General features: G+C 43.0%; 1 protein-coding gene across 1 annotated transcript; it reads left to right on the top strand.

Annotated features, from left to right (window-relative positions):
- Positions 1 to 14,470: 14,470 nt before the first annotated feature.
- Positions 14,471 to 23,900, top strand: LOC307221718 (peripheral myelin protein 22-like). The gene is made up of 4 exons (XM_079986496.1): positions 14,471 to 14,677; positions 20,984 to 21,130; positions 23,354 to 23,479; positions 23,797 to 23,900. Exons 1-4 carry the CDS (start codon positions 14,497 to 14,499, stop codon positions 23,841 to 23,843), a joined length of 501 nt encoding a protein of 166 aa, XP_079842622.1. The 5' UTR covers positions 14,471 to 14,496; the 3' UTR covers positions 23,844 to 23,900.
- The last annotated feature ends 216 nt before the right edge of the window (positions 23,901 to 24,116 follow it).

Below are 24,116 nucleotides of genomic sequence, written 5' to 3'. Positions count from 1 at the left end.
TTTATGATACATCTTTATTGTTTGATGTTCCTGTATCCCGTAAGTTGGTTTTTTAAAAATGCCCACTGCTTGAAAAGGTAAATGATTAAGCGGTGTAGGAACGTCTTAAATAAATAAGAAATAAAATTGTGATGTAAATCAGTTTCCGGCTCCACAAAGTGGGAGAGGGCTTTCAGAGTGATCATATCAATAGCCCAAGCCATTCAGGTGTTCCAGAGGTCAGCCAGAGCTTTGATAGGGGCGCCAGTCATATCAGCCAGAAAACCTCCCAGAACCGTTTGGAATCCCACTGGATCCATCAGCCTCTGGGGGCGGACCTTCCGAATAGGTTTCCCCTGCCTCTGCAGAGGGAAAAAGTGCACTCCCATGGGTGGTGGAGTCAGAGCATGCCTAGCCCTTGTTCCAGAGTGAAGACTTCACCTGAAGAAAAGAGGAAGGCATTCTGAGCCAGGTGGGATTAAACTTCTCTAGATTTATGCGGGAGGGAAATGGAAATTTTTCAGTAGCTGAATTTTGATACAGGGAACAAATGACAGGGACTAAAAGCGATTTATTTATTTTTTGCACTGGACTACATATAAACTTCTTTGTTCTAATTTCGACAAGGACGCAGGTGGCGCTGTGGGTTAAAGCCTCAGTGCCTAGGGCTTGCCGATCGAAAGGTCGGCGGTTCGAATCCCTGCGGCGGGGTGCGCTCCCGCTGCTCGGTCCCAGCGCCTGCCAACCTAGCAGTTCGAAAGCACCTCCGGGTGCAAGTAGATAAATAGGGACCGCTTACCAGCGGGAAGGTAAACGGCGTTTCCGTGTGCGGCTCTGGCTCGCCAGAGCAGCGATGTCACGCTGGCCACGTGACCCGGAAGTGTCTCCGGACAGCGCTGGCCCCTGGCCTCTTAAGTGAGATGGGCGCACAACCCCAGAGTCTGGCAAGACTGGCCCGTACGGGCAGGGGTACCTTTACCTTTACCTTTACATATAAACTTCTTTGTTCTAATTTCGACAATGCCTACTTTGCTGATGCATTTGTTCGATCCACTTTTTAAAGTGAAGCAGTCCTGGATTTGTACGCAGATTGGACCTCTATTATTGCTCTATGGAAGCCAAACAGCATCAAAAGGCAAAGGAGACCCATTTGGAGAAATCATTCACCAGCTCGTCAACCAGAGTTGGCGTCACTAGGCAGTAACAGAGTGCCACATCTAGAGACCCATTCCCAACCTCTGGATCTGTGCACCAGCAAACGTTGGTGTACCATCAGGCTGAACAAACCTACAGACGGGGTGGGGGTGGGAGGTGGTGGTAGCCAGTGGCATCACAAGGGGGGCAGGTGCCATGTCTGGGGGAGGGTGACAAGAAGGTACCCGTTGGGCTGCTCACCCTGCCTCCCCTGGGCTCAGCAGTGCGAGCAGCCATATCGCCGCATGTGGAAGATTCTCCATTCACAGCTGCAGGCACGAGCAGAGGATCCCGCCACCACCCATTTGGCGTTTGAGCGGCGCCAGCAGCAAACTGCTACGTACAATGCATGCACGGTGTTGCACACATGCGCTGTACACAGTGGCACCACACATGCACCCTACATAGCGACGCCACACATGCTTTTCACGTAGCGGCGCAATGCGTGTGCACCCGGTGGTTTCTCCACCCTGGGTGTCGGTTAGCCTTCGTTCACCCCTGGCGGTAGCAGCACAAAGTTGTTAGGCGACACATTATTTCATTTAGGTACTTCATTTAGACTTTCTTTTCTTTTCCCTTGTTTCAGCGATCTACTAAATGCTTTGTCTTGATCTGGAAGGAGACCTAAAACTTAAAACTTTGAAATTATGCATTTCCAGCACAGTTCCTGGATAGGAACCTGGCAGGGTGGAATCCAGATTAAAGAATTTCAGTTTCCCCCTACCCCCAGACCTTGGGGAAAGCTGAAATGCTAATATAGTTTCAGTGGTGAAATTGTGTTGTGTTGGGAACAATGTTTTCCCAAATAGCTATTTACACATTCCCATTCCTTTTAAAGATTTTGGTAGGTTTGATACCCTATTGCCGCTTTAATTTTTGCCAATTCCAAATATTCACACAGTTTATTTTGCTATTCTCCCTTTGTTGGTGTAGTCTCCCCTTTCCAATTCTTTGCCATTAACATTCTTGCTGCGGTTGTAGCATACAAGAACACCTTTTTCTTATGCTTTGGGATATTGATTCGCATAATCGCTAGGAGAAAGGCTTCAGGGACACCCCCCCAAAAAAAATGTTTGTCTAAACATTTTTAAAAATTCATCATAGACAGTATTCCAAAATATTTTATCCCAAGCATGTACATGTGGTACATTGTTCCTTCCCCTTGATTACACATCCAGCAAACATTTGATTTTGATTTATATATTTTAGCCAATTTTCTGGCGGTCATGTACCACCTAATAATAATAATAATAATAATAATAATAATAATAATAATAATTTATTATTTGTACCCCGCCCATCTGGCTGGGTTTCCCCAGCCACTCTGGGCGGCTTCCATAAAAACCAAAAATACACTAAAATATCACAGATTAAAAACTTCCCTGAACACCTATACAGCATTTTCATGAAATTTTCCTTTATTGTATAGCAGGCTGTGAATTTTTAGTCTTTTTACCACAATCTTTCCCAAACCTCCATCTGGATAGGATATCCAAAATCTTTTGTCCATTTGATCATCACTTTTTTGATTACCTCGTCCTCTACCTCCCAATCCAGCAATAATCTATATGTTTTTGATGATATTTTCTTTTTGTTCTGTGATAATTCCTTTTCTAATTTTGATACCTCTCGTTTTCAAATCCAGTTTTCTTATCTAATTTAAACACATCATTTAATTGATGTTATTGTAACCAATCTGTACAATAATGTCTAATTGTTTCAATTTTTTTTAAAATTGGCTTTGTTCTTCTTTTAGAGTTTTTCTATATGTTGCCCAATTTGGTTCCATATTTTTCCTCTTTACCATAAAGGCCTCCATCGGTGAAAGCCACCATGGTGTCTTTATATATGCAAAGTCTTTATATCTGACCCATACTACGTGTAGATATTTTGGAATTACCGTATTTTTCGCTCTATACGACGCACCCGACCATAAGACGCACCTAGTTTTAGAGGAGGAGAACAAGAAAAAAAAAAATCTCTGCCTCTCTGCACAGCGCCCCTTCAGCATAGCGGCAGGAGAAACGGAGCACCTTCCATTTCTCCTCCTGCTTCGCTGAAGGGGCGCTGCGCAGAGAGGGAAAGCTGCACAGCACCTCTCCAGTGAAGCGAAGCCAGGAGAGCAAGAGGGGTTGGTGCGCATGACCCTTCTTGCTCTCCTGGCTTGAGGGATAGCCGCCAGAAGCCTCCGGAGCGCAGCGGGAGTGCTCCTGCTGCGCTCCGAAGGTTTCGCATTGCTTTCACTGAAACCATGGAGCCTGTATGCGCTCCATAAGAGGCACACACATTTCCACTTAATTTTTGGAGGGGGAAAAGTGCGTCTTATAGAGCGAAAAATACGGTATATGGTTTAAAAAACCCCTATGTACTTTATCGTAACCTAGATATGTGTGCCATCCAACATGCCATCCGTATCTGTTGTCTCATCCTTCTATGTCCAATATATCTGTGTTTTTCAATGTCAACCATTCTTTTAGTCAACATAAAAATGAGGCTTCATAATAGAGTTTCAGATCCGGCAAGGCGAAGCCCCCTCTTTCCTTTATATCTGTTAATAATTTATATTTAATTTGTGGCTTCTTGCCTTGCCTGGCTTCTGATTTGATCCCACAATGTCCCTATTTCCCCTGCCAGTGCTGCCACCACTGAGCTCAGGAAGGAGTATGAGCTGGTGCTTGTCCTGAGTGATCGCGGCAGCGGTGAGGGAGCACCCCGTTGCCTCCTGGTATCTGCCGCTGCCTGCCTCTACCCTTCAGCAGCTTGTAGCTGTTTCTGGAAAGCGGGCAAGAAGGATGTGTACTTTACATATTATACATAAAGTTTATTGCACTAAGCAATACACATTGTGTATAATATATACCCTTTATGAGAACAGGGTGGAGAAGGAGGTCCCAGGGTTTTTTTACATTTGCAAACTGCCCTCAGAACCCAGAACATATAAAATCCAAAGGCCTGTTGTAGTCTGAGCAGCCTGAAAACCTCTTCTGTCCAGGACAGCACAATCTGCGGCAGGCCTCTGAGCACATGTGCATCTTTAAAGCACACCTGAACACAAACTGCAACTGATGTGGAATAATGTGGATGTCTCCTTTCCCCAGGTTCACCATCCCTATTGTGCTCCTCAGTCTCAGATCTGACCGTTCTCACAATGCATATACTGCAGATCAGTGCTGTGATTTGTGCTTTCATCAGCCTTCTCCTCCTCCTCATTGCCCTGGGCTCAGACTACTGGCTGCACATTGGCCTCTGGAACAGTGGCCTCTGGAATATGTGTACTCCTAATTGCAAACCTATCGGGATGGTTGTGGCAGGTAAGATCTTCTCTGTCTTGTGCTAGGAGTACTTAAGGTGCGGTATTCCAAAGATGATTTAACTGATCTTCATTTCTAAGGCATGCAGCAGTATGTGGGGCACTTGATCATTCTTCAACTCCCTGAAAGTCCAGTGTGACTAGGGATAACATATGTACTCTGTCTTAGGCACTGGGAATCATATTTTGATAAATATGCCCTGGAAGCCAGCACAAAATGGCTGCTGCGGGAAGCAAAGAAATAGGCAACAGTAATCTGCAGCAGTGAGTCCCATCTCTGCCTTTACTATGGTACTGTATAATTTATGTAGGGCTGGACTGAGAGGTTTCGGCACTTGAGGCAAAACAGAAAGTGCTTCTTCTTCTGTAGCTTCCTGCTTGCGGCAGCTACCACCTGCAAGTACACCAGCATTGCTGTGTCACACCTGAAACATCACCAACAACAGGATGCCTTCACTGCTATGGGGAGGGTTATGGGTAGACTTGGCGCAGTCGCAATGAGCTTCTGGCCATGTCTGGAGTGTAAACAAGGAGCTGGTGAGGGCGTGAGGATGTGAGTTCCCACATCTCCTTTGGAACACAGCTGTTTCTCTGCCAGGAAGTGTTTTCCTTCCCTGACTTAGAGTATAACATCTGAGCGAATACTGCCCAAGGGGTTGCCTGGGATTCAGCCAAAAGACACTGCTCCGCTCCTTCAAGTCAAAAATTCCTTCCTTGCACATGGATCCGTCAAATGAACTGCTGCAGTGCTTGAAATGTCAAGTACATGAACCAGCAACTCCTGCATCTGCCAGGAGGGCTGGGGCTGTGAGAGACAACAGCAGCCACCCAGTGAGGACATATTGACGATGCAGCTGCAGGCTGGCATTTCTTGGAACGCTGGAGAACAGGGGTTAGGGGAGACTCTGAGCTGTTTTGATGATTGCACCGCTGCCTTTTTAAAATAGTGTTTTGAACTTATTGTAACCTGCCTCAAGAACTTTGGTTAGTAGGTGGGGTAGGGATATTCCTAAATAAATAAAATAATTGTGGTGCTGAGTAATAGGGGGTTTGGGCTGGGTGTTCATCAGTATGCAGATGACACCCAGCTCTACCTCTCTTTTAAATCAGAACCAGTGAAGGCAGTGAAGGTCCTGTGTGAGTGCCTGGAGGCGGTTGGAGGATGGATGGCGGCCAACAGATTGGGGTTGAATCCTGACAAAACAGAAGTACTGTTTTGGGGGGACAGGGGGTGGGTGGGTGTGGGGGACTCCCTGGCCCTGAATGGGGTAACTGTGCCCCTGAAGGACCAGGTGCGCAGCCTGGGAGTCATTTTGGACTCACAGCTGTCCATGGAGGCACAGGTCAATTCTGTGTCCAGGGCAGCTGTCTATCAGCTCCACCTGGTACGCAGGCTGAGACCCTACCTGCCCATGGACTGTCTCGCCAGAGTGGTGCATGCTCTAGTTATCTCCTGCTTGGACTACTGCAATGCGCTCTACGTGGGGCTACCTTTGAAGGTGACCTGGAAACTGCAATTAATCCAGAATGTGGCAGCTAGACTGGTGACTGGGAGTGGCCGCCGGGACCACATAACACCGGTCCTGAGAGATTTGCATTGGTTCCCAGTACGTTTCTGAGCACAATTCAAAGTGCTGACCTGTAAAGCCCTAAACGGCCTCGGTCCCGTATACCTGAAGGAGCATCTCCACCCCCATCATTCAGCCCGGACACTGAGATCCAGCGCTGAGGGCCTTCTGGTGGTTCCCTCATTGTGGGAAGTGAGGTTACAGGGAACCAGACAGAGGGCCTTCTCAGTAGTGGCACCTGCCCTGTGGAATGCCCTCCCTTCAGATGTGAAGGAAATAAGAAGGTGTCTTATCTTTAAAAGACATCTGAAGGCAGCCCTATTTAGGGAAGATTTTAATATTTAACGCTGTATTATTTTTAACATTCGATTGGAAGCTGCCCATAATGGCTGGGGAAACTCAGCCAGATGGGCGGAGTATAAATAAATTGTTATTATTATTATTATTATTATTATTATTATTATTATTATTTATTTATTTATTTATTTATTTATTTATTTATTTTAGGAGCCTGGTCCATTAGAGTAAATGGGGCACTGCCAACCCCCACCTGCCAGGGGTTGGATGTGCCTGACATGGCCTCTGGCAGTGCCTACTGTTGGTCTCCCTGACTGTTATGGGCATTTAACCCCCTTCTTCCTTTCTCTTCCTTCCTTCAAGATTTCTTCCATGCCACCCGAGCGTTCATGTTCCTCGGGATGATCGCTGGAGCTGTCTCTTGCATTATTCTTTGTGGAACATTTTTTGACTTCCAGTGTGGCTTCCTCTCCCGGGCCAGGACCTCAGCTATAGCCAGCTTTGTTGCAGGTATCCTTGGGGTCATATGCATCTGATTCCACAGTCCCCTCAAGCCCCTAAACTCAAAGCTGCAGACTGTGCCTGAACAAATCCCACAGATCCTACGCCAACAAAACTTGAGCTGAAAGGAAAAGTCCACACGGAATCCTATTGGTGGACTCCAAGGACTCTCCTCCCTGAAAGAGAGGGGAGTGGTTGTGGACGGGAGCCCAAGCACCGCTCCTAGCAGGGGGCGTTGCCCCCTGCCTCCAGCTCACCTGGCTGGCACTCACGCCCCCCCCCCCGGTGGCCGTCCAACCAGGTGCAATGGGGGGCGTGTCCAGCAGCCTTTATGCTGCAGTGCCAGCCTCCCCCCCCCCCGGCCTCATTTCTCTTTGTCATCCTGGGTGAGTCACCCACCCTCCACTCCCTTTGAGTTAGGGCTTAGGTCATTGGCCTTGCTATGGACCTTAGGTTGGTCGCCCCGGTTGCCCGGGGGGGCTGGTAGGAGTTTTTCCATTTGGCATTAGGCTTTTTGGTTTTTTTGCCTACCTCGTAGCAATCGTCACAACTTTTTGGTGGTATTGGTGGGTAGGTTAGGTATTGGAATAATGTGTTGTGGTGTGTCGAAGTGCTAGGTGTGAATCTGCTGTAGGCCTCTCAGGAGGGTGAACTTCTGATGCTTCTTTCTGCAACACCTGCCACATCAGAAGTTGAAAGTAGGAGTCTAGAAAAGGGCTGTGGTCTAAATCACTGAGCCTCTTGGGCTTGCTGATCAGAAGGTCGGCTGTTCGAACCCCCACAACGGGATGAGCTCCCATTATTCAGTCCCAGCTCCTGCCATCCTAGAAGTTTGAAAGCATGCCAAAAAGTAGATTAAAAGTAGATTAAAAGGTACTGCTGTGGCAGGAAGGTAAACAATGTTTCCCTGTGCTGCTCTGGTTTCAGTGTTCCGTTATGCCAGAAGCGGCTTAGTCCTGCTGGCCACATGACCTGGAAAAACTGTCTGCGGACAAACACCGGCTCCCTCGGCCTGTAAAGCAAGATGAGCACCGCAACCCCAGAGTCGTCCGCGACTAGACTTAACTGTCAGGGATCCTTTACCTTTACTAGAAAAGGGCTTAGTGATCTCCCTAAATACTTCTTTCCGCTTCCATTTCCACCAATGTCAGAGGTGCAAAGGAGAAGAGCCAGTTCAGAAAACCCTTCATGAGCTTCCCCCTTCCTCTTTGCACCTCCAATATTATGGTGCAAAGAAGAAGAAGAGGATCACAAAGGATCTTCAAAGCCTCCCCAGAAATGGTTCTTTTCCTACTGCAATATTGGAGATGGAAAAGAACTGTATAGAGCAGCTTCCAGCTCAGCATCAAGGATTTAATTTACAAGTAACTTGGTATCCTGATGTATTTTTTCTTCCTAGCTGGTTGCGTCCTGATTGCTATGGCCATCTTCACAGGACAGATAGGAGGAAATGCCTATTATGGATGGTCTTTTGGCTTGGGTTGGGCCTCCTTTCCTCTCTTCCTTATAACTGGTGAGTATGTGTCAAATGGGAAATGCTGAAAATGCACGTCTTTATTAAAAAGTTTGCCTTCGCGTAGCATTGTCAGCTGCATTATTTAAGTCTGGGGCTGCTCTACAGTGTGTCCATTTGAACACAGATGGAAGCAGGTGTGTGTGCGCACATCCATACCTGCCCAATGACGTTGTGGGTTGGTATATGCCAAGAGCGCTTCCTTCTTCAATTATCTGAGGCGTGGGCAGGGAAGCAAAAATATGGATACCCTAATTAGGTGAAAGGTTTTATGACACCACACCCACCCTAGTGGGATGCCAGGATCTAGAATTTTTTTTAAGATTGAAAGCAGCAGGTTGAGGATGAGCATGAACGATTGTGGATTAAGAAAATTGATTTTTTTGTGTAAGTAAGTAATTTTATTTACGGCCATAGGCCCATACAGGTTTTTTTGTGTGCTACCTATGGGGTTAGTATATATGTAGGTGTTGAATAGTGTGAAAGATAAGGTACATATCTCTTCCCCACTATGCCAGAAGGACTCCATAATGCCTGACTTGCGTGACCAGGCTCTGCACTCCCCCCAAACTCTCCGAATAACAGTATGAAGGACATGGCACAGTTTGAATGGGATCAAACCAGGCCACAACTTTATTGACATCAGAGGCAAGAGGTTTGGCATAGGCATCGGTCAACCATTTACTTCCAACCTGCCTGCTGGAAGTGACACCAAGGGTTAACACAGCAGCAGGGGTTCCTATGGCTTATGTCAAATAGGGGGACTCCCATGGGGGTCACCACCTTCAGGAGTGCTGAGGTCCAAGCCCATGCCTGGGCATACAGCCAGAAGCAACTCCTCCTGGACCCCTTTAATGGGATACCCTACATTTGGGGAGGGGTAGGCCAAGACTACAACCTTTCCCCTGCCCAACCAAGACTGAGGAGCATCCAATACCTAGACCGCCAAAGTTGTGACAATTGCTATGAGGTAGGAAAAAACCAACAGGCAGGTGCTGATTTCCTTGATGGACGAATTCCTGCACCGAATATGGTGACCACCAATGCCACAGCTAGGTCTGAAAACAGTATGAAAAAGGGCTGGCTGGCTGGGGGATCCAACAAAAAACTCGTTGCTGGGACTAGGGCCAACCTGCCTCATCAAGCCCACTCCCTGGGAAGGCCCTATCTCCAAGCCTGCCTGCCACTGGCCAATTTGCAGGCAGGCTTGAATCCGAAATGCCAGCTGGTGAGGTGAGCTTGAAGCCACCTTTGCCAATCAGGGAGTCCCCAGCACCAGGGCCCCTGTCGGATGAGGGTGCCAGGAGGTATTGCCTACCCACAGTGCGACCGAAAGGTAAGCGGACTCCTATGAAATGCCACTGAGATGTCCAGAAGAACCAACAGCGTCACAGCCCCAATACCCAACCCTAGTCAAAGGTAATTTGGAGGCACAACCAGTGCAGTTTCTGCCCCTTGGCAGAGCTGAAGCCAGGGTGATGTGAAAATGGGTTGGAACAGGTTTATGCATTAATGACACGGATGGGAGATCGGCTTATCCATCCAGTCCTAGACACTTCCAGTTCTGCCCATGACTAGTCCCTTGGAGAAGTCTCAAAATGCGCAGTCAGTGTGGTTCTGTGGAAGAGAGGGAATATATTTTGGTCCACGAGAACAGCAGGTCTTGGAGGATGAGCAAGAGAGGTAACACTGGGGTCAAAGCCCCAGATATCTTGGGTGGTGTTTTATTCTGCTCCCCTTGTTGCCCTAACCAGTCCCTTTTCTCTCCTGACAGGTGGGCTGGCTTTCGCCTTGGATAGGGCTGTGTCAACAGCAGCATGAAGAAAAGGCTGTGCTTCCACTTCAGATGACACCTGGAGCCAAATTGATGCAGTGGGGCACAGAGATGCAGCCTGCATTGGGGCGAGTTGGAGCTGGGGGGAATTGAATATAATGTAGGGCTGCCACATTTCAAAAAGTGAAAATCAGGACACAAAATTTGTTGAGTTTTTGTCAAGGTAGTTGAGATTTTTTTGTTTGTTTGTTTTTTTGGCCAAAGTTGTTGAGCTTTTCTTCATTATTATTTTTTAGTTTTGCCCAAAGGTGTTGAGTTTTCTTTGCAAAATCTCTAAGGGTTTTTGAGCGTTCTTTAAAGATATTTGCCAAAATCTACACTTCTGACATGAACCAAGTGCCTGCTATGTCTAGGAAAATTCCGGATGTATGGCAACCCTACTCTAATGACAAAACTGACATTTTTTATAGGTCCAGCAAGGTGGTTAAGAAACTGGAAGTTATTTACTGAATGCTGTAGAACAGAACTTCTCAAATTGGTGGGGCAAGGATGATTAAAGTATCACATTAGCTTAATGTATGCTGCTATTACCCATTAAGATCATGATGAACATTATTATTATTATTATTTTGTAAATTTATTTATTTGGTTTTTTCAAATTAAAATTTTACAATAACGTATCAACATACAATATAGAAATAAGATTCCACAGAATCTCCTGGACTTCCTGGACATCCCTCCTCCCATTTGTGGGTCCTATTGTTAGTCCTTTCCTCTTGCATATTCTACAACAATCCAAACCTTTTTACATCTCCATTGTGTCCAAAGTTCACCATTAAACTACAACTGTTATTCCAATCCCACTAAATTTTTTTAGCTGTTTACAATGGTTTTTAAGATACCTTTTCCCCATTCCTTATTACAATTTTGGTCTTCCTGATTTCTGATTCTTCGAGTCATTTTCGCCATTTTGGCATAGTCCATCAGCTTGATCTGCCACAATGATGAACAATATTATTATTCCTTCAGTGGCTGGGTTAAAGATAAGGAATGAGTAAGCTAGGCATCTTCTATTCATTAAGCTGAAAGGAAGGTCTGTGAATTAAATGATATGTCTCTATCTTCCGTATAGTTTGTATGAGCAAATCACTTTTGTGATTCTTCTGTTTATCTTGCTTACCTTCTGGCAGCAAGAATATAAGCACACAGATTCTGAAGCCTAGAAGACAGCCTGGTTATAAAGGTGGAAGTGTGGGTTTGGATTTAGAATCAAGAGGTCTAATTTTGCTCCCAGCAGACTTCCCTGCAAAGGAAGTCATAGGAAGTAACGGAACCTCTCTCTTCTCCATCCCTTGATATGTGGCTCTTTATCTCCCCCATGCAAGTTTTGGGAGAAAAGCAGTTCTTCTTAGATGTGACTTTCTCTTTAACAGAAGGTTCCCACACACAGCTTATTTATTCCTCCAGATATACTTGCAGAAATCTTATGCAGAGGTTAGACCATATCCGGTCTTCATTCAGCATCCATCCTGATCTTTCTTGGGGAGTCATATTACAATAAGCATTCATCCTGCCTTTGCCCTGATTTGTTTGTCAGGTGTTTATATGTGTTCCCAGTAATAATTCACTCATTTCTCACTTGTCAATGCATTTCCTGGCCCTCCTCCCCAATCACACAAAGTCTGGGTTGTACCCCACTGAATTCGATTCAGAGTAGATTCATCAAAATTAATGAGCCTATGTTAGTAGGTTAACATTGGCTATAACCCTTTATATTTTTTAAAAAAATGGATTTGTTGCCCTAGGGTAATAGATGGCTTTAACCCATATTATTTATGTGCAAATTTATGTCCAAATTTAGGGTACACAGTCTGGAGGCACCTTGAGTAAGCTTTCTAAATTTGGAAAAACAAATATCCACCACACATATTGGCGCTACCAATTTTGTATAAATACAGTTTTTAAAAAAATGCTTATTATTTTCTTTCAGTGACTGCTGTGTGCAAAATGATTTCAAAAATAAATGAAATAAAAACAACATCCAAATACTCTCAGAGTTTCATGAGTTGCTCTCAAATGAGGGTCTCTAGACCAGGGTTTGCTAAACTTTGGTCTCCAGCTGTTGTTGGGCTATAACTCCCATAATCCCTAACTAGCAGGCCCAGTTCTACAGAAAATAGAAGAGTTGGGTGTTATTGTGGAGGAAGGGTTTTGCATAAGTCTGTAAAGCTGATAGAGCACCAGAAGTTTTCCCACCCCCTTTCTTTTCCTGTTCCTTCTTTATTTCCTTTCTTTTAGTTGTTATGTTTAAAAAAATGCATTGTATTTGATGGAAACTGTTGTATGTTGCTTTTTCTGTGTCCCCAAGTTTTAATGAAAATCTCCCCCCCCCCCCACCAAAGCCAATGGGGATTAATCTTGACTCAGATGAACAGTCGGTAGAGCATGAAAATCTTAATCTCAAGGTCTTATTTTCGAGTCCCATTTGGACCAAAGATTACAGAGGGTTAGACTAGATGACCCTTGCGGCTAGATGACTCTACAATTCTATGACTCTAAAATAAAGAAGCTACAATGAGGAAAGCATCTGAGCAGGTTTGGGAACCTCAACCTGATGGGCCAGACATCAGATCCACTGCCTCCACTCCTTACCCTGCTCCTAGCAGTTAGCTCTATTTATAATAGTGCCAGCTGGCCAGGGGGAGATAAGAATTAATGCCCTGGCTTCCTCCTGTGGTTCAATCTGCAGAAACCAGCAAGTGTAGATTTCAATTTGCACATATTCTGCAGATGTAGATGCTACTCATAATGATATTCATCAGCTATAACAGCAGAGTCAAGGTTTTGGTGGATACAAGCAATTTTCTTCTCAAAATGCTTCACAAACAAGTCACAAAGAGCTACCGTTGGTTCTATCACTTCCTTTGGGCCAGGATACACCCCAGAAAAGCTCTGCCTGACGACATAATGAGGATGCAATGGAGGCAGCAAAGTGTGCCTTCTTTGCTGCCTTCACTGCCTCTAGGTAGGCTCAGTAATGAGCCCTTACCAGTGTTTGGGTCTTTCCTCCACTTGTGTTAAAATTGTCTCCCAGCATGTTTCCTCATCCTAAGCTCTGGAGTAGTCATGAATGCTGCTTCTGTGTTCAGAAATCAACAGATGAAGCTTCAGCATAGAGGACACAATTGCTGACTGATGTCTGGAGACAAAGACGAAGTTACAGAACACAGAAGGAGGTGGCCACATAAACTAGAGCCTGCCACTAACCTGTGCCCTTTCAGTAACAGGGCAACAGGGAAACCATAAAAGGCAAAAAGATGGGACTGAAAAAATAGAGGTAAAGAACATATTTGATATGCAGAATGTTGAAAGTTAAGTCTATGACATCTTTAGTTAAAAGAAGGAAGAGGTAGCAGATCCCAGTGGAAAAGTCTGAGCCCTTGGGGATTTGCTGGCAGTCAGAGTAAGGCAATACTGTGCTAGATGAATCAATGATGAGACGTATAAGACAGCTTCCTATGATATGCAGAAAAAAATGGGGGAAGATAGATGGTGACTATGCAGACAAAAGATTGTAGTGGAGGAAATATTTAGGTCAGACTAGATGTGTGCCTTTGTTTCAGGAATAACTGGAAAACTGAGTGAATGTTGGTCACTTTTGTTATTCGCCATGAGCCAAGTACCATGGACAGAAATGACTCCTGAATGAACATATAGCAATTTATTTGGTTCCCTTCGTGTTTTCCCTCTTCCCCTTGCTTGCTCTTCTGTTTTGATTCCATCAGCCAACAAAGTGGGGCATGGCTGGGTTAGACTAGGCGATTGTAGTTTGAGACAATAGGGGTGTGCAATGAAGGAGGAAAGAGGGAAGGAGAGCAGGTTGTGTGTAGGTGTGTGTGTGTGTGTGTATGTGTGTGTGCGCTTGACACTGCAGGCATATAATTCTTTTCTTAAAATATTTGTGAATGATTATGGGAATGAGGCATAACTGACAAAAGCCCCTATTGCTGCTCACATATTTTCATCTGCATGCAAAGTTATAAAAGTGCATCAACAACTCATGAGAAGCATTTGATTCACAAATGTATTTCTTTGGTTATTGCTCTATGGCAGGGAAGCAGCATCAAAAGGCAGAGGAGACCCATTAGGAGAAATCATACAGGTTAATGAGTCACCAACTTGTTAATCAGAGTTGGCGTCACTAGGCAGTCACAGAGGGCCAGACTAGAGACCCATGCCCAGTCTCTGGATTCAATCTTGCCTGATTGTTCCTCCTCCTGCTCCTCCTCCTCTACTGTTGCCCTTCTGGGTCAAGTCAAAGGTCCATCTAGCCTCAGTCACAGATCTGAACGTTCTCACAATGCATATACTGCAGATCAGTGCTGTGGTTAGTGCTTTCATCAGCCTTCTTCTCACTCTCATTGCCCTGGGCTCAGACCACTGGGTGCTAATTGGCAATTTGAACCGTGGCCTGTGGAAATTTTGTCGTCCTTCTGCTTCGAGCTATATTTGTTTTACATATTCGATGGATCTAGAACCAGGTGAGATCTTCTCTGTCTTGTGCTTGGACTACTTAAGGTACGGAATTCTAAAGCAGATTGAACTGATTTTCCTTTCTAAGGCATGCAGCAGTGGGGGGGGGGGCAGTTGATCCTTCTTCAAACCCCTGAAAGTCCAGTGTGACTAGAGATAACACATTTACCCTGTCCTTTTTTGGGGGGGGGGTAAAATAGTAGGTGCTGGGACTCATATCTTGATAAACGTGTCCTGGGTGCCAGCACAAAATGGCTGCTGTGGGCAGCAAAAAAAAAATAAAAGGAGATGGTAGTTCTTACCACTGAGGCTGGATCTACACAGATATGGAAAATGCTATAAAAACACTATAAAAATATAGCTCCCAATGCCATTTACCATTGATGATGGATCACTGCTCTACTGTGCCCTCTCGTGTCACATTTTTAGAACACATTTTTAACGTTATAATTGACCAGTGTAGATGAGTCCCCACTTTCCACAAAAAACCCCTTGCCTTTAATTTTTAATATATGCTGTCTGGAAGCCATTTTTGTATGCAAAGGAGCCCCTACCATATACAACCTTACATGCTGCAAAGGATCCTGGGAGTGCTTTGGACTGCACACTCCATTTGCTCTGTGCTCTTGGAAGGTTTGCTGTGCCCCAATGTCACTCGATGTGAGTAGGGTTTATTTTTCTTCAGTTCTGCGAAGCTGTGCATTGCAGAAGAAGATCGGTGGTGTTGGGCAAGTTTCTCTGAAGAGATGTTTCCCTACCACAACTAGTCTTCAAGTTGGCAAACCTATGATAAGATTCTTCTCCTTCTTCTTTAAATAAGAATAAACATGTGCATCCCAGCACCGAGACCATTCCATTGTAATTATCCAACCTCCCGAAATTTCAACACCTCTTGTGGTGGTCCGACTCCTTTGTTTCAACAGTACAAACTCCACAAACACCCTCCATTTCTCCCCAAAATCATTTCTCCTGCATATTCCCCCTCTTACATTAATGGCACATGTTAGTAAAGGTAAAGGGAAACCTGACCATTAGGTCCAGTCGTGACCGACTCTGGGGTTGTGGCGCTCATCTCGCTTTATTGGCTGAGGGAGCCGGCGTACAGCTTCCGGGTCATGTGGCCAGCATGACTAAGCCGCTTCTGGCAAACCAGAGCAGGGCATGGAAACACCGTTTACCTTCCCACCGGAGCAGTACCTATTTATCTACTTGCACTTTGACATGCTTTCGAACTGCTAGGTTGGCAGGAACTGGGACCAAGCAACGGGAGCTCACCCCATCGCAGGGATTCGAACCGCTGACCTTCTGATCAGCAAGTCCTAGGCTTCGTGGTTTAACCCACAGCGCCACCTGCGTCCCTAATGGCACATGTTAATTTAATGTTAATAGCTATATCCCACACCTCTTTATACCATTCTTCCATTTTATATTCTGCTTGCCCCTTCCACTTCCTAGCTATCATAATTCGTGCAGCTGTCAATCAATTAGTGAGCAAGTCCTTTATAGCCTGTGAACCTTCCACCCCATCATAAATTGATAATAATGCTACCTCTGGACTTTTGGTCAGCTTTAACCCAGTGATATCTGTTATCTCCTTAAACACCTTTTGCAAAAATAAAAAATTGTACATATTTGCACCTCCACAGGTGAACATAATTCCAGGTTTCCTGGCATCCCCTCCAACATAACACTGAATATTTCTTGTTTATTTGATTTGATCTGACTGGTGTTAAATGCCATCTCCTAATTAATTTATAATAATTTTCTTTTATTCTATAGACAGCATTTTCAACATACGTTTCTCCCATAATTCCCCCAGCTGTTACTATGTAACTGCACTGTTGTTTTCTTTTCCCACACCTCTTTTAATTGATCTCCTTGATCCTCCATTTCTATTAATATTTTATAAATTTCACTGATTTCCCTTTTTATAACTGTATTTTTTCCTTTATCTCTCCTTTTTATATATTTTTTTTCCAAATTTTGTATATTCTTTGTAGTTCTTGTTTTCCCTTGACCACTTCTTTGTCCATTGCTCCAGTTGTATACCATTAAACCAAGTTATTTTACTTCCTTTTAGAGCTTCTCTTATTTGTTCTTTGCTTCTCATTTTCTCCACTCAATCCTTTATTTTAAGTATTTTCTTCTCTTTCGCTTTTCAATTTACTGGGAAGTCTTCTGTCATCATCACTGGGGTTAGTGGGGAATTTGCTAGTATCAATTTTCCTTTATATTTCTCCCATATCTCAATGATATTTCTTAATAAGGGATTTTCAATATTCTGCCACCATTGTCTATTTGGTTTGATAAAAAACATATTCACTAACTTCTCCCTCATTTCCTGTGTACCACTCTCTAACCATTCTATCGCTCCTTGTTTTGTTATACCATCCATGATATATCTTAATCATATCATCTTCTTTTATTAATTCTAGGTTTTTTTTATCCCCATTACAAAATTTATTAATCATACTTTGCCAAACCTTTATCCCTGTCTCCATTATCTTAATTGGTAACATTCTAAATAAAAAATTTACTCTAGAAAAATTTTCATTTTAATTATCACTAGTCTTCCAAACCATGAAAGCTTAATTTTCTTATATTCCTCCAGCTTTTCTTTAATCTCCTTCTTTAATTTGTTAAGGTTCTCTTGATCTAAATCTTCTAAATTTCTTGTTATATTTATTCCCAAGTACTTCATTACATTTCTTAGTTTTATATCTATTTTTATTTCCTTCAAAATGATAAGCTTCTAAGGATACTCAGGAATACATGCTATACACATTTTTGTCTACTTGAAGAAGCCATGGTCCAATCTGAAAAATACAAATATTTAGGTTACAAAACTATAAAAATAATGATAAATTAAGTTTGCAAAACAATAATTACCATGTGGTGTCAGTGTCCACTTATCCCCAGTGTAAATATGACATATTGGCAAAAGTCAGAAATTGAAAAATAACCATAGCACGTACACGAAAATCGATTTCAGATTTGAAATCAGCATTGAAAGACCATATAAGAACAGTTGAAAAATCTCATGCAACAGAAAATGGAAAAAAAAATTGTTCCCCAGTATACTGTGTATCCCAAGGGAATACATTTTTTTGCATACCTCCAACTGTACATAGATATACATGTCATTTTCAATGCTATACATGTCATGTTCAATGCTATATAATGTCATGTTCAATGCTATATAAGTCACTTACATTTATACTTATATTGTACTACTTTGGCTATGTGTTTAATAAAATATTGGATTCTTGCATTGTGAAAAACAAAGATTATGGTGAAAAGTGAAAAACATGAATTGCAAAAAAGAAAAAAGGAAAAAAAAGGAGCTTACAGAATACATTCATCATGATCAGGCAGGTTTTCTTCCAGGGAGACAAATGAAGGATAATATAAGAAACATTATAGATGTAATAGAATACCTGGGAGTAAGAAATGAAGAACAGGCAGCATTGATGTTTATAGATGCTGAAAAAGCCTTTGACTCTTGTCTGTTGGGAATTCATGAAAAAAAATCTTGAAGAAGAATTTGGACTTTGGAGAAAATTTTGGGAGAGGGATTCAAGCAATATATTTGGACCAAAAAGCAAAATTAATTGTAAATCAGATAGTAACAGATGAATGTAAGATACAGAAGGGAACAAGACAGGGATATCCTTTAACACCGTTATTATTCATTTGGGCAGGTGGCAGGCTTCAAATTAAATAAAAATAAGACAAAACAGTTAGTAAAAAACCTATTAGAAAAGGATAACAAAGTATCAGAGTGTAGAAAATGAGATTCATAAAAAAGTTAAATATTTAGGAATTTGGCTCACAAGCAAGAATATAAATACAGTGGTATCACTGGTTACAAACTTAATTCGTTCTGGAGGTTCGTTCTTAACCTGAAACTGTTATTAACCTGAGGTAGCACTTTAGCTAATGGGGCCTCCCGCTTCCACAGGGCTGCTGCCATGAAATTTCAGTTCTCATCCTGAGGTAAAGTTCTTAACACGAGGTACTACTTCTGGGTTAGCGGAGTCTGTAACCCAAAGTGTTTGTAACCGAGGTGTTTGTAACCCAAGGTACCACTGTATCTTTAAGGATAATTATGAAAAGATTTGGAATGAAATAAAAAAAGAATCTAGAAATATGGGATAGAATGAGATTATCATTATTAGGGAGAATTGCAGCGATTAAAATGAATGCATTGCCAAAAATGTTTTTGTTAAAGTCATTGCCAGTTATACTACTTGTGGCTTGTACGAGTCCGCTGTTTTATTTGATTTGTTTTGTTGTGTTGTGTTTCATGATGGGCGTAAAGCCGAATAAACATTTGATTTGATTTGATTTGATTTGATAGTAATAAGTAACATAGCTTGCTTCAAGAAATGGCAAAAAGATATTTCAAAATTCATTTGGAAGGGGAAGAAGCCAAGAATAAAATATAAATTACTTACAGACATTAGAGACAGAGGAGGCTTCGCTCTTCTAGAATTTAATTATACTATGAAGCTGCTGGTATTGCTTAGATCCGAGACTGGATTAAACTAGACAATATGGATATGTTAGATCTTGAAGGACAAGATAACAGATTTGGATGGCATGCGTATTTGTGTTATGATAAAGGGAAAGTACATAAAGGATTTTATAACCATATAATTAGGAGATCACTTTTAAAAGTTTGAGAAAGATATAAAGACCTATTGGAAGCAACATCAAGAAGAAAGGTAAACAGGAAAGAAAAATGGCCTACATACAGAGATATTTTAATAGAAACAGAAGGGAAATTATAATTGAAAGAGCTTGAAGACATTGAGAATATGAAAAAGTATTATCAATTAAATGAGGTATTTAAAGAAGATAGTAAGAAAGGGTTTAGCTATACTTTATCCAGATTTCAAAGAGAAATTATACATGATAACACAAAAAACACTGAAGATGTATAGTGTATTGCTATACATAAGTGGGAAACTAAAGATGAAAAGGTTAAATGTGTGATGATTAAATGGGCTCAAGATTTAGGACATAACATACAAATGGAAGACTGGGAAAAGCTATGGAAAGTGAATTTAAAATTCACTGATTGTATAGCTTTCAAAGAGAATTAGATGAAAATGATGTATTGATGGTATATTATTCCTGTAAAAATGGGAAGAATGTATAGAACAAACTCCAATAAGTGTTGAAAGTTTAAAGAGAAAGAAGACATGTTTTATCACATGTGGTGGAATTGTAAAGTAACCAAAGCTATTGGGAAATTATTTACAATGAAATGAAAAAAAAAAAAAGTTTAAGATAACTTTTGTTAAAAGATCAGAAGCTTTTTTGCTAGGCATTACAGGTCAAGACTTGCCAAAGGAGTGGAAGAAACTGTTTATGTATGCTACAACAGTGGCTAATATATTAGTAGCCCAAAAATGGAAAGATGACAATGTACCAGCGAAAGAAGAATGGCAAGTAAAACTGATGGAATATGCTAAAATGGTGCAGCTCACCAGAAAACTTAGAGATAAAGACAAGAGAGACTTTTAAAAAGACTGGGAACCGTATATGATGTACCTAAAGAAACAATGTAAAGAAGCAGACTCACTTGCAGGGTTTGATTAAGCACTTACACTTAAGAAATCAAGTATAAAGGTTAGGAGGCAATAATTGGGAAAATAATAAAGTGGAAGACGTTCTTTGGAAAACATGGTATAAAAATGATATAAAGGTAATAATACTAAACTACAAATTAAGGTAGAATAAAACAAGCAGAAGAAACAAATAAGAGGAAGTTGAGGGAAGTTGGGGGTGGGGGTGGAGACTGGGATTTCTATATGTGTCCCCCCTTTCCCCCCTGTGATAACGATGATTGTGTTGAATATAAGAATGTAAAACTGAATAAAAACTATTTTTATATATACAGTCATACCTCAGGTTGAAGTAGCTTCGGGATGAATATTTTCGGGTTGCGCTCCGTGGCGACCCGGAAGGTACGGGTTTTGCCGCCTGCGCATACGCAGACGCTCCAAATGACTTCACACGCATGCGCGGAAAGCGGTGAAATGCGACCCACGCATGTGCAGACGCCTCTTACGTTTACTTCAGGATGTGAACGGGGCTCCGGAATGGATCCCATTCGTATCCAGAGGTACCACTGTATACAGATTAATTCTGAAACAGGACAGAGTGAATGCAAAACTGATATGTGTCAGATAAAAACTGATTGATCCATCCCTGGGGGGAAATATTCCATGGGACGTCTGCAGGCTATTGCCAAATCCCACAGATGCATTTAACCTTTTTTCTTTCTCTTCCTTCCTTCCTGAAAGATTCGTACCATGCTACCCGAGCCTTCTTGTTCTTCGGGATGATTGCTGGAGCCATCTCTTGCATTGGTCTTTGTTGCACTTTCTTTCCCTTCCAACTTGGCTCCATCTCCAAGACTAAGAGCTCAGCTATAGCCAGCCTCATTGCAGGTACCATGGGGGTTCTGAGCATCTATGTCCACACTAAGCCCAAGCCCCTGGAACCCCAGAAATCAGAGTTGCAGACTGTGTTTAAACAGATTCCGTGCCAAGAAGACTTGAGCTCAAATCGAACATATTCATTTCACAGAACACTATTGGCAGAACTAAGTTATACTCAGAATAGACCCACTGAAATGGATGGATATGAATAAGGGTGAAAAATGCCCTTCCCCCTTTCCACCTCCAGTTTCAGAGTTACAAAAGATGAGGGGGAAGATGCAAAGGGCTTTCATAGCCTTTCCAGGGAGGCTGTTTTCCACCTGCTATGTTGGAGTTAGAAAGCAGCCATGTGGGGTGCCTTCAAAAGCCACACTGTGGGGAGCAGTGGCTTCCATTGAATGAAAACCACATCCCCCTTCTTAATAATAATAATAACAAATTTTTATTTATACCCCACCCTCCCTGGCCAGAACCGGGCTCAGGGCTGCTAACACAAATAAAATTACAATAAAACGTAATAGAAAAAAAGACACCTGTTAATTAAAATACGGGTTAAAATATAGGTTAGAATACAATTTAAAATGCAGCCTCATTTTAGTAGTAGCCCAAAAATCAAAACCATAAGGGGAAGGAAACATAAGGGTCAGACTGAGTCCAAACCAAAGGCCAGGCAGAACAGCTCTGTCTTGCAGGCCCTGTGGAAAGATGTCAAATCCCACAGGGCCCTGGTCCCTTGTGACAGAGCGTTCCACCAAGTCGGGGCCAGTACTGAAAAGGCCCTGGCCTTAGTTGAGACCTATCTAACCTCCTTGCAGCTCGGGACCTCCAAAGTGTTATTATTTGTGGACCTTAAGGTCCTCCGTGGGGCATACCAGGAGAGGCGGTCCTTGAGTATGGCTTGCTTCTAAAACCTTCTCCCTTTCACCTCATGCTGCCACAACCAAGCAGGATGAAGAATTTGCCTGGCAGGAGGAGCAACACTGGGAAGTAGCCAGTAGAAGCTGGCAGATCTGTGCTTCTGGATCCTGAGAGCATGAACCACTAAGGTGGCAGGCAGAGGAGCCAGCAGAGCAGGGCAGTGGCTACCACTCATTCTGGGTATCTGTCAGCGAAGCCCCAGTGCTGACGAGAAGCTGAGGCAGGCATAGAGAGAGAACAGTTAAAAGTGGAAGGCAGAGAGGAGGGGGAGAGCAGCTGTAATTTGAGCTCTTAACACAGGGGAGAAGAAAGACAGGGCCAGAGTGAAAGGCTGCTGCGTGAGAGCTCAAATAGTGAGTCTGATCTTGGAATGCAGGAAGTATTCTCTCCCAAATCTCATCGAATCACAAAAGTGGCCGAGACGCGCGGAAGATACCAGAAAAAAGGTGGGGGGGTTCAGTGTTGAGGAAGGGGAAGGAGCTCAGTCCGGGCAACATCCATCCTGGTTTGTTATTTTAGCAATAAATCTGAAATAATTAACAGCCAGAGTCGTCTCACATTTGTGGGAGAGACCAAGCCATAACATTATCCCTCTACATCTCACCTGGGCCACCCATTCACCACCATATTTTACATCGCCACCTGTCTGTGTTCAAGTGAACTGCAGAGTGATGACACATTTTTTTATTATATGTAACTGATACGTATATAAAAACAGTTAAACAATTTAATATGAAAACGATTTGAAAAATAACAACCATAAATACGAAAAACTGTTTAGAACAGCATCACATAATGCACAATCATTTCAAATCCAGGACAGGTACTAGCTGGGATAAAGACTTTAGCAGGTTTGTTGAATGCGGAACATCTTTAGCATGCACCAGAGAGACAATAATGGAGGTGCCTGACTGATATATATTGAGAGGGAGTGCCAAAGTGTAGGTGCCACTACATCAAAGACCCGATTTTGACATCATGACATCATGTGGAGCGGACCTCCTCATAGCCTGGGACCTGCAGGATGCCATCTCTTGCAGCGCACAGTTAGTCAGTTTGGGATGTAGGGAGTGAGATGATGTTTTAGGGCTCACAGGTCCATAGCAATATAGGGCTTTGTACTAATTTTGAACCTAGCGCAGGGTTTGATTGGCAGCCAATGCATTTCTGTCAGCCGTAGTAAATATGTTGGTTATATTCCACCCCAAGTGAATAGTTGATCCTCTCCATTTTGCACTAGCTGCAGCTTCCAGCTCAGCATCAAGGATTTAATTTACAAGTAACTTGATAACCTGATTTATATTTTCTTCCTAGCTGGTTGCGTCCTGATTGCCATGGCCACCTTCACAGAGTGTTTGACACCACAGAGCAGTTCTGAATGGTCTTACGGATGGTCTTTTGGTTTGGGCTGGGCCACCTTTCCTCTCTTCCTTATTACTGGTGAGTATGTGTGAAATCGGAAATGCTGAAAATGCACATCTTTATTGAAAAGTTTGCCTTTGTGCAGCATTGTCAGCTGCATTATTTAAGTCTGGGGCTGCTCTACAGTGTGTCCAGATGAAAGCAGGTATGTGTTCCCGGTAGAAGATTCAAATTGCACCTTGTAGTTCTGTGGAAGAGAATATATTTTTGCCCTCTAGAACGGCAAGTTTGTGACATCACGGATGAGGAAGCGAGGTCAGCAGTCCAGATATCTTGGATGGAGTTTTATTCTGCTCCCCCTGTTGCCCTAACCAGTCCCTTTTCTCTCCTGACAGGTGGGCTGGCTTTCGCCTTGGATAGGGCTGTGTCAACAGGAGCATGAAGAAAAAGCTGTGCTTCCACTTCAGATGACACCTGGAGTCAAGTTGATACAGTGGGGGCACAAATAAACAGTCTGCACCGGGGCGAGATGGAGCTGGGGGAATTGAATATAATGTAGGGCTGCCATATTTGAAAACATGAACATCCGGACACAAAAGTTGTTGAGCTTTTGTCAAGGTTGTTGAGGTTTTTTTTAGTTTTGCCCAAAGTTGTTGAGCTTCCTTTGCAAAATCTCTAAGGGTTTCATCTTCAATGAAATTTGCCAAGATCTATA

Source organism: Podarcis cretensis (genome assembly GCF_951804945.1).
Source record: "Podarcis cretensis genome assembly, chromosome: 8".
NCBI classification, from domain to species: Eukaryota; Metazoa; Chordata; class Lepidosauria; order Squamata; family Lacertidae; genus Podarcis; species Podarcis cretensis.
The sequence above is the reverse complement of the archived record's forward strand: the minus strand, read 5'-3'. Positions and strand labels throughout refer to the sequence as shown.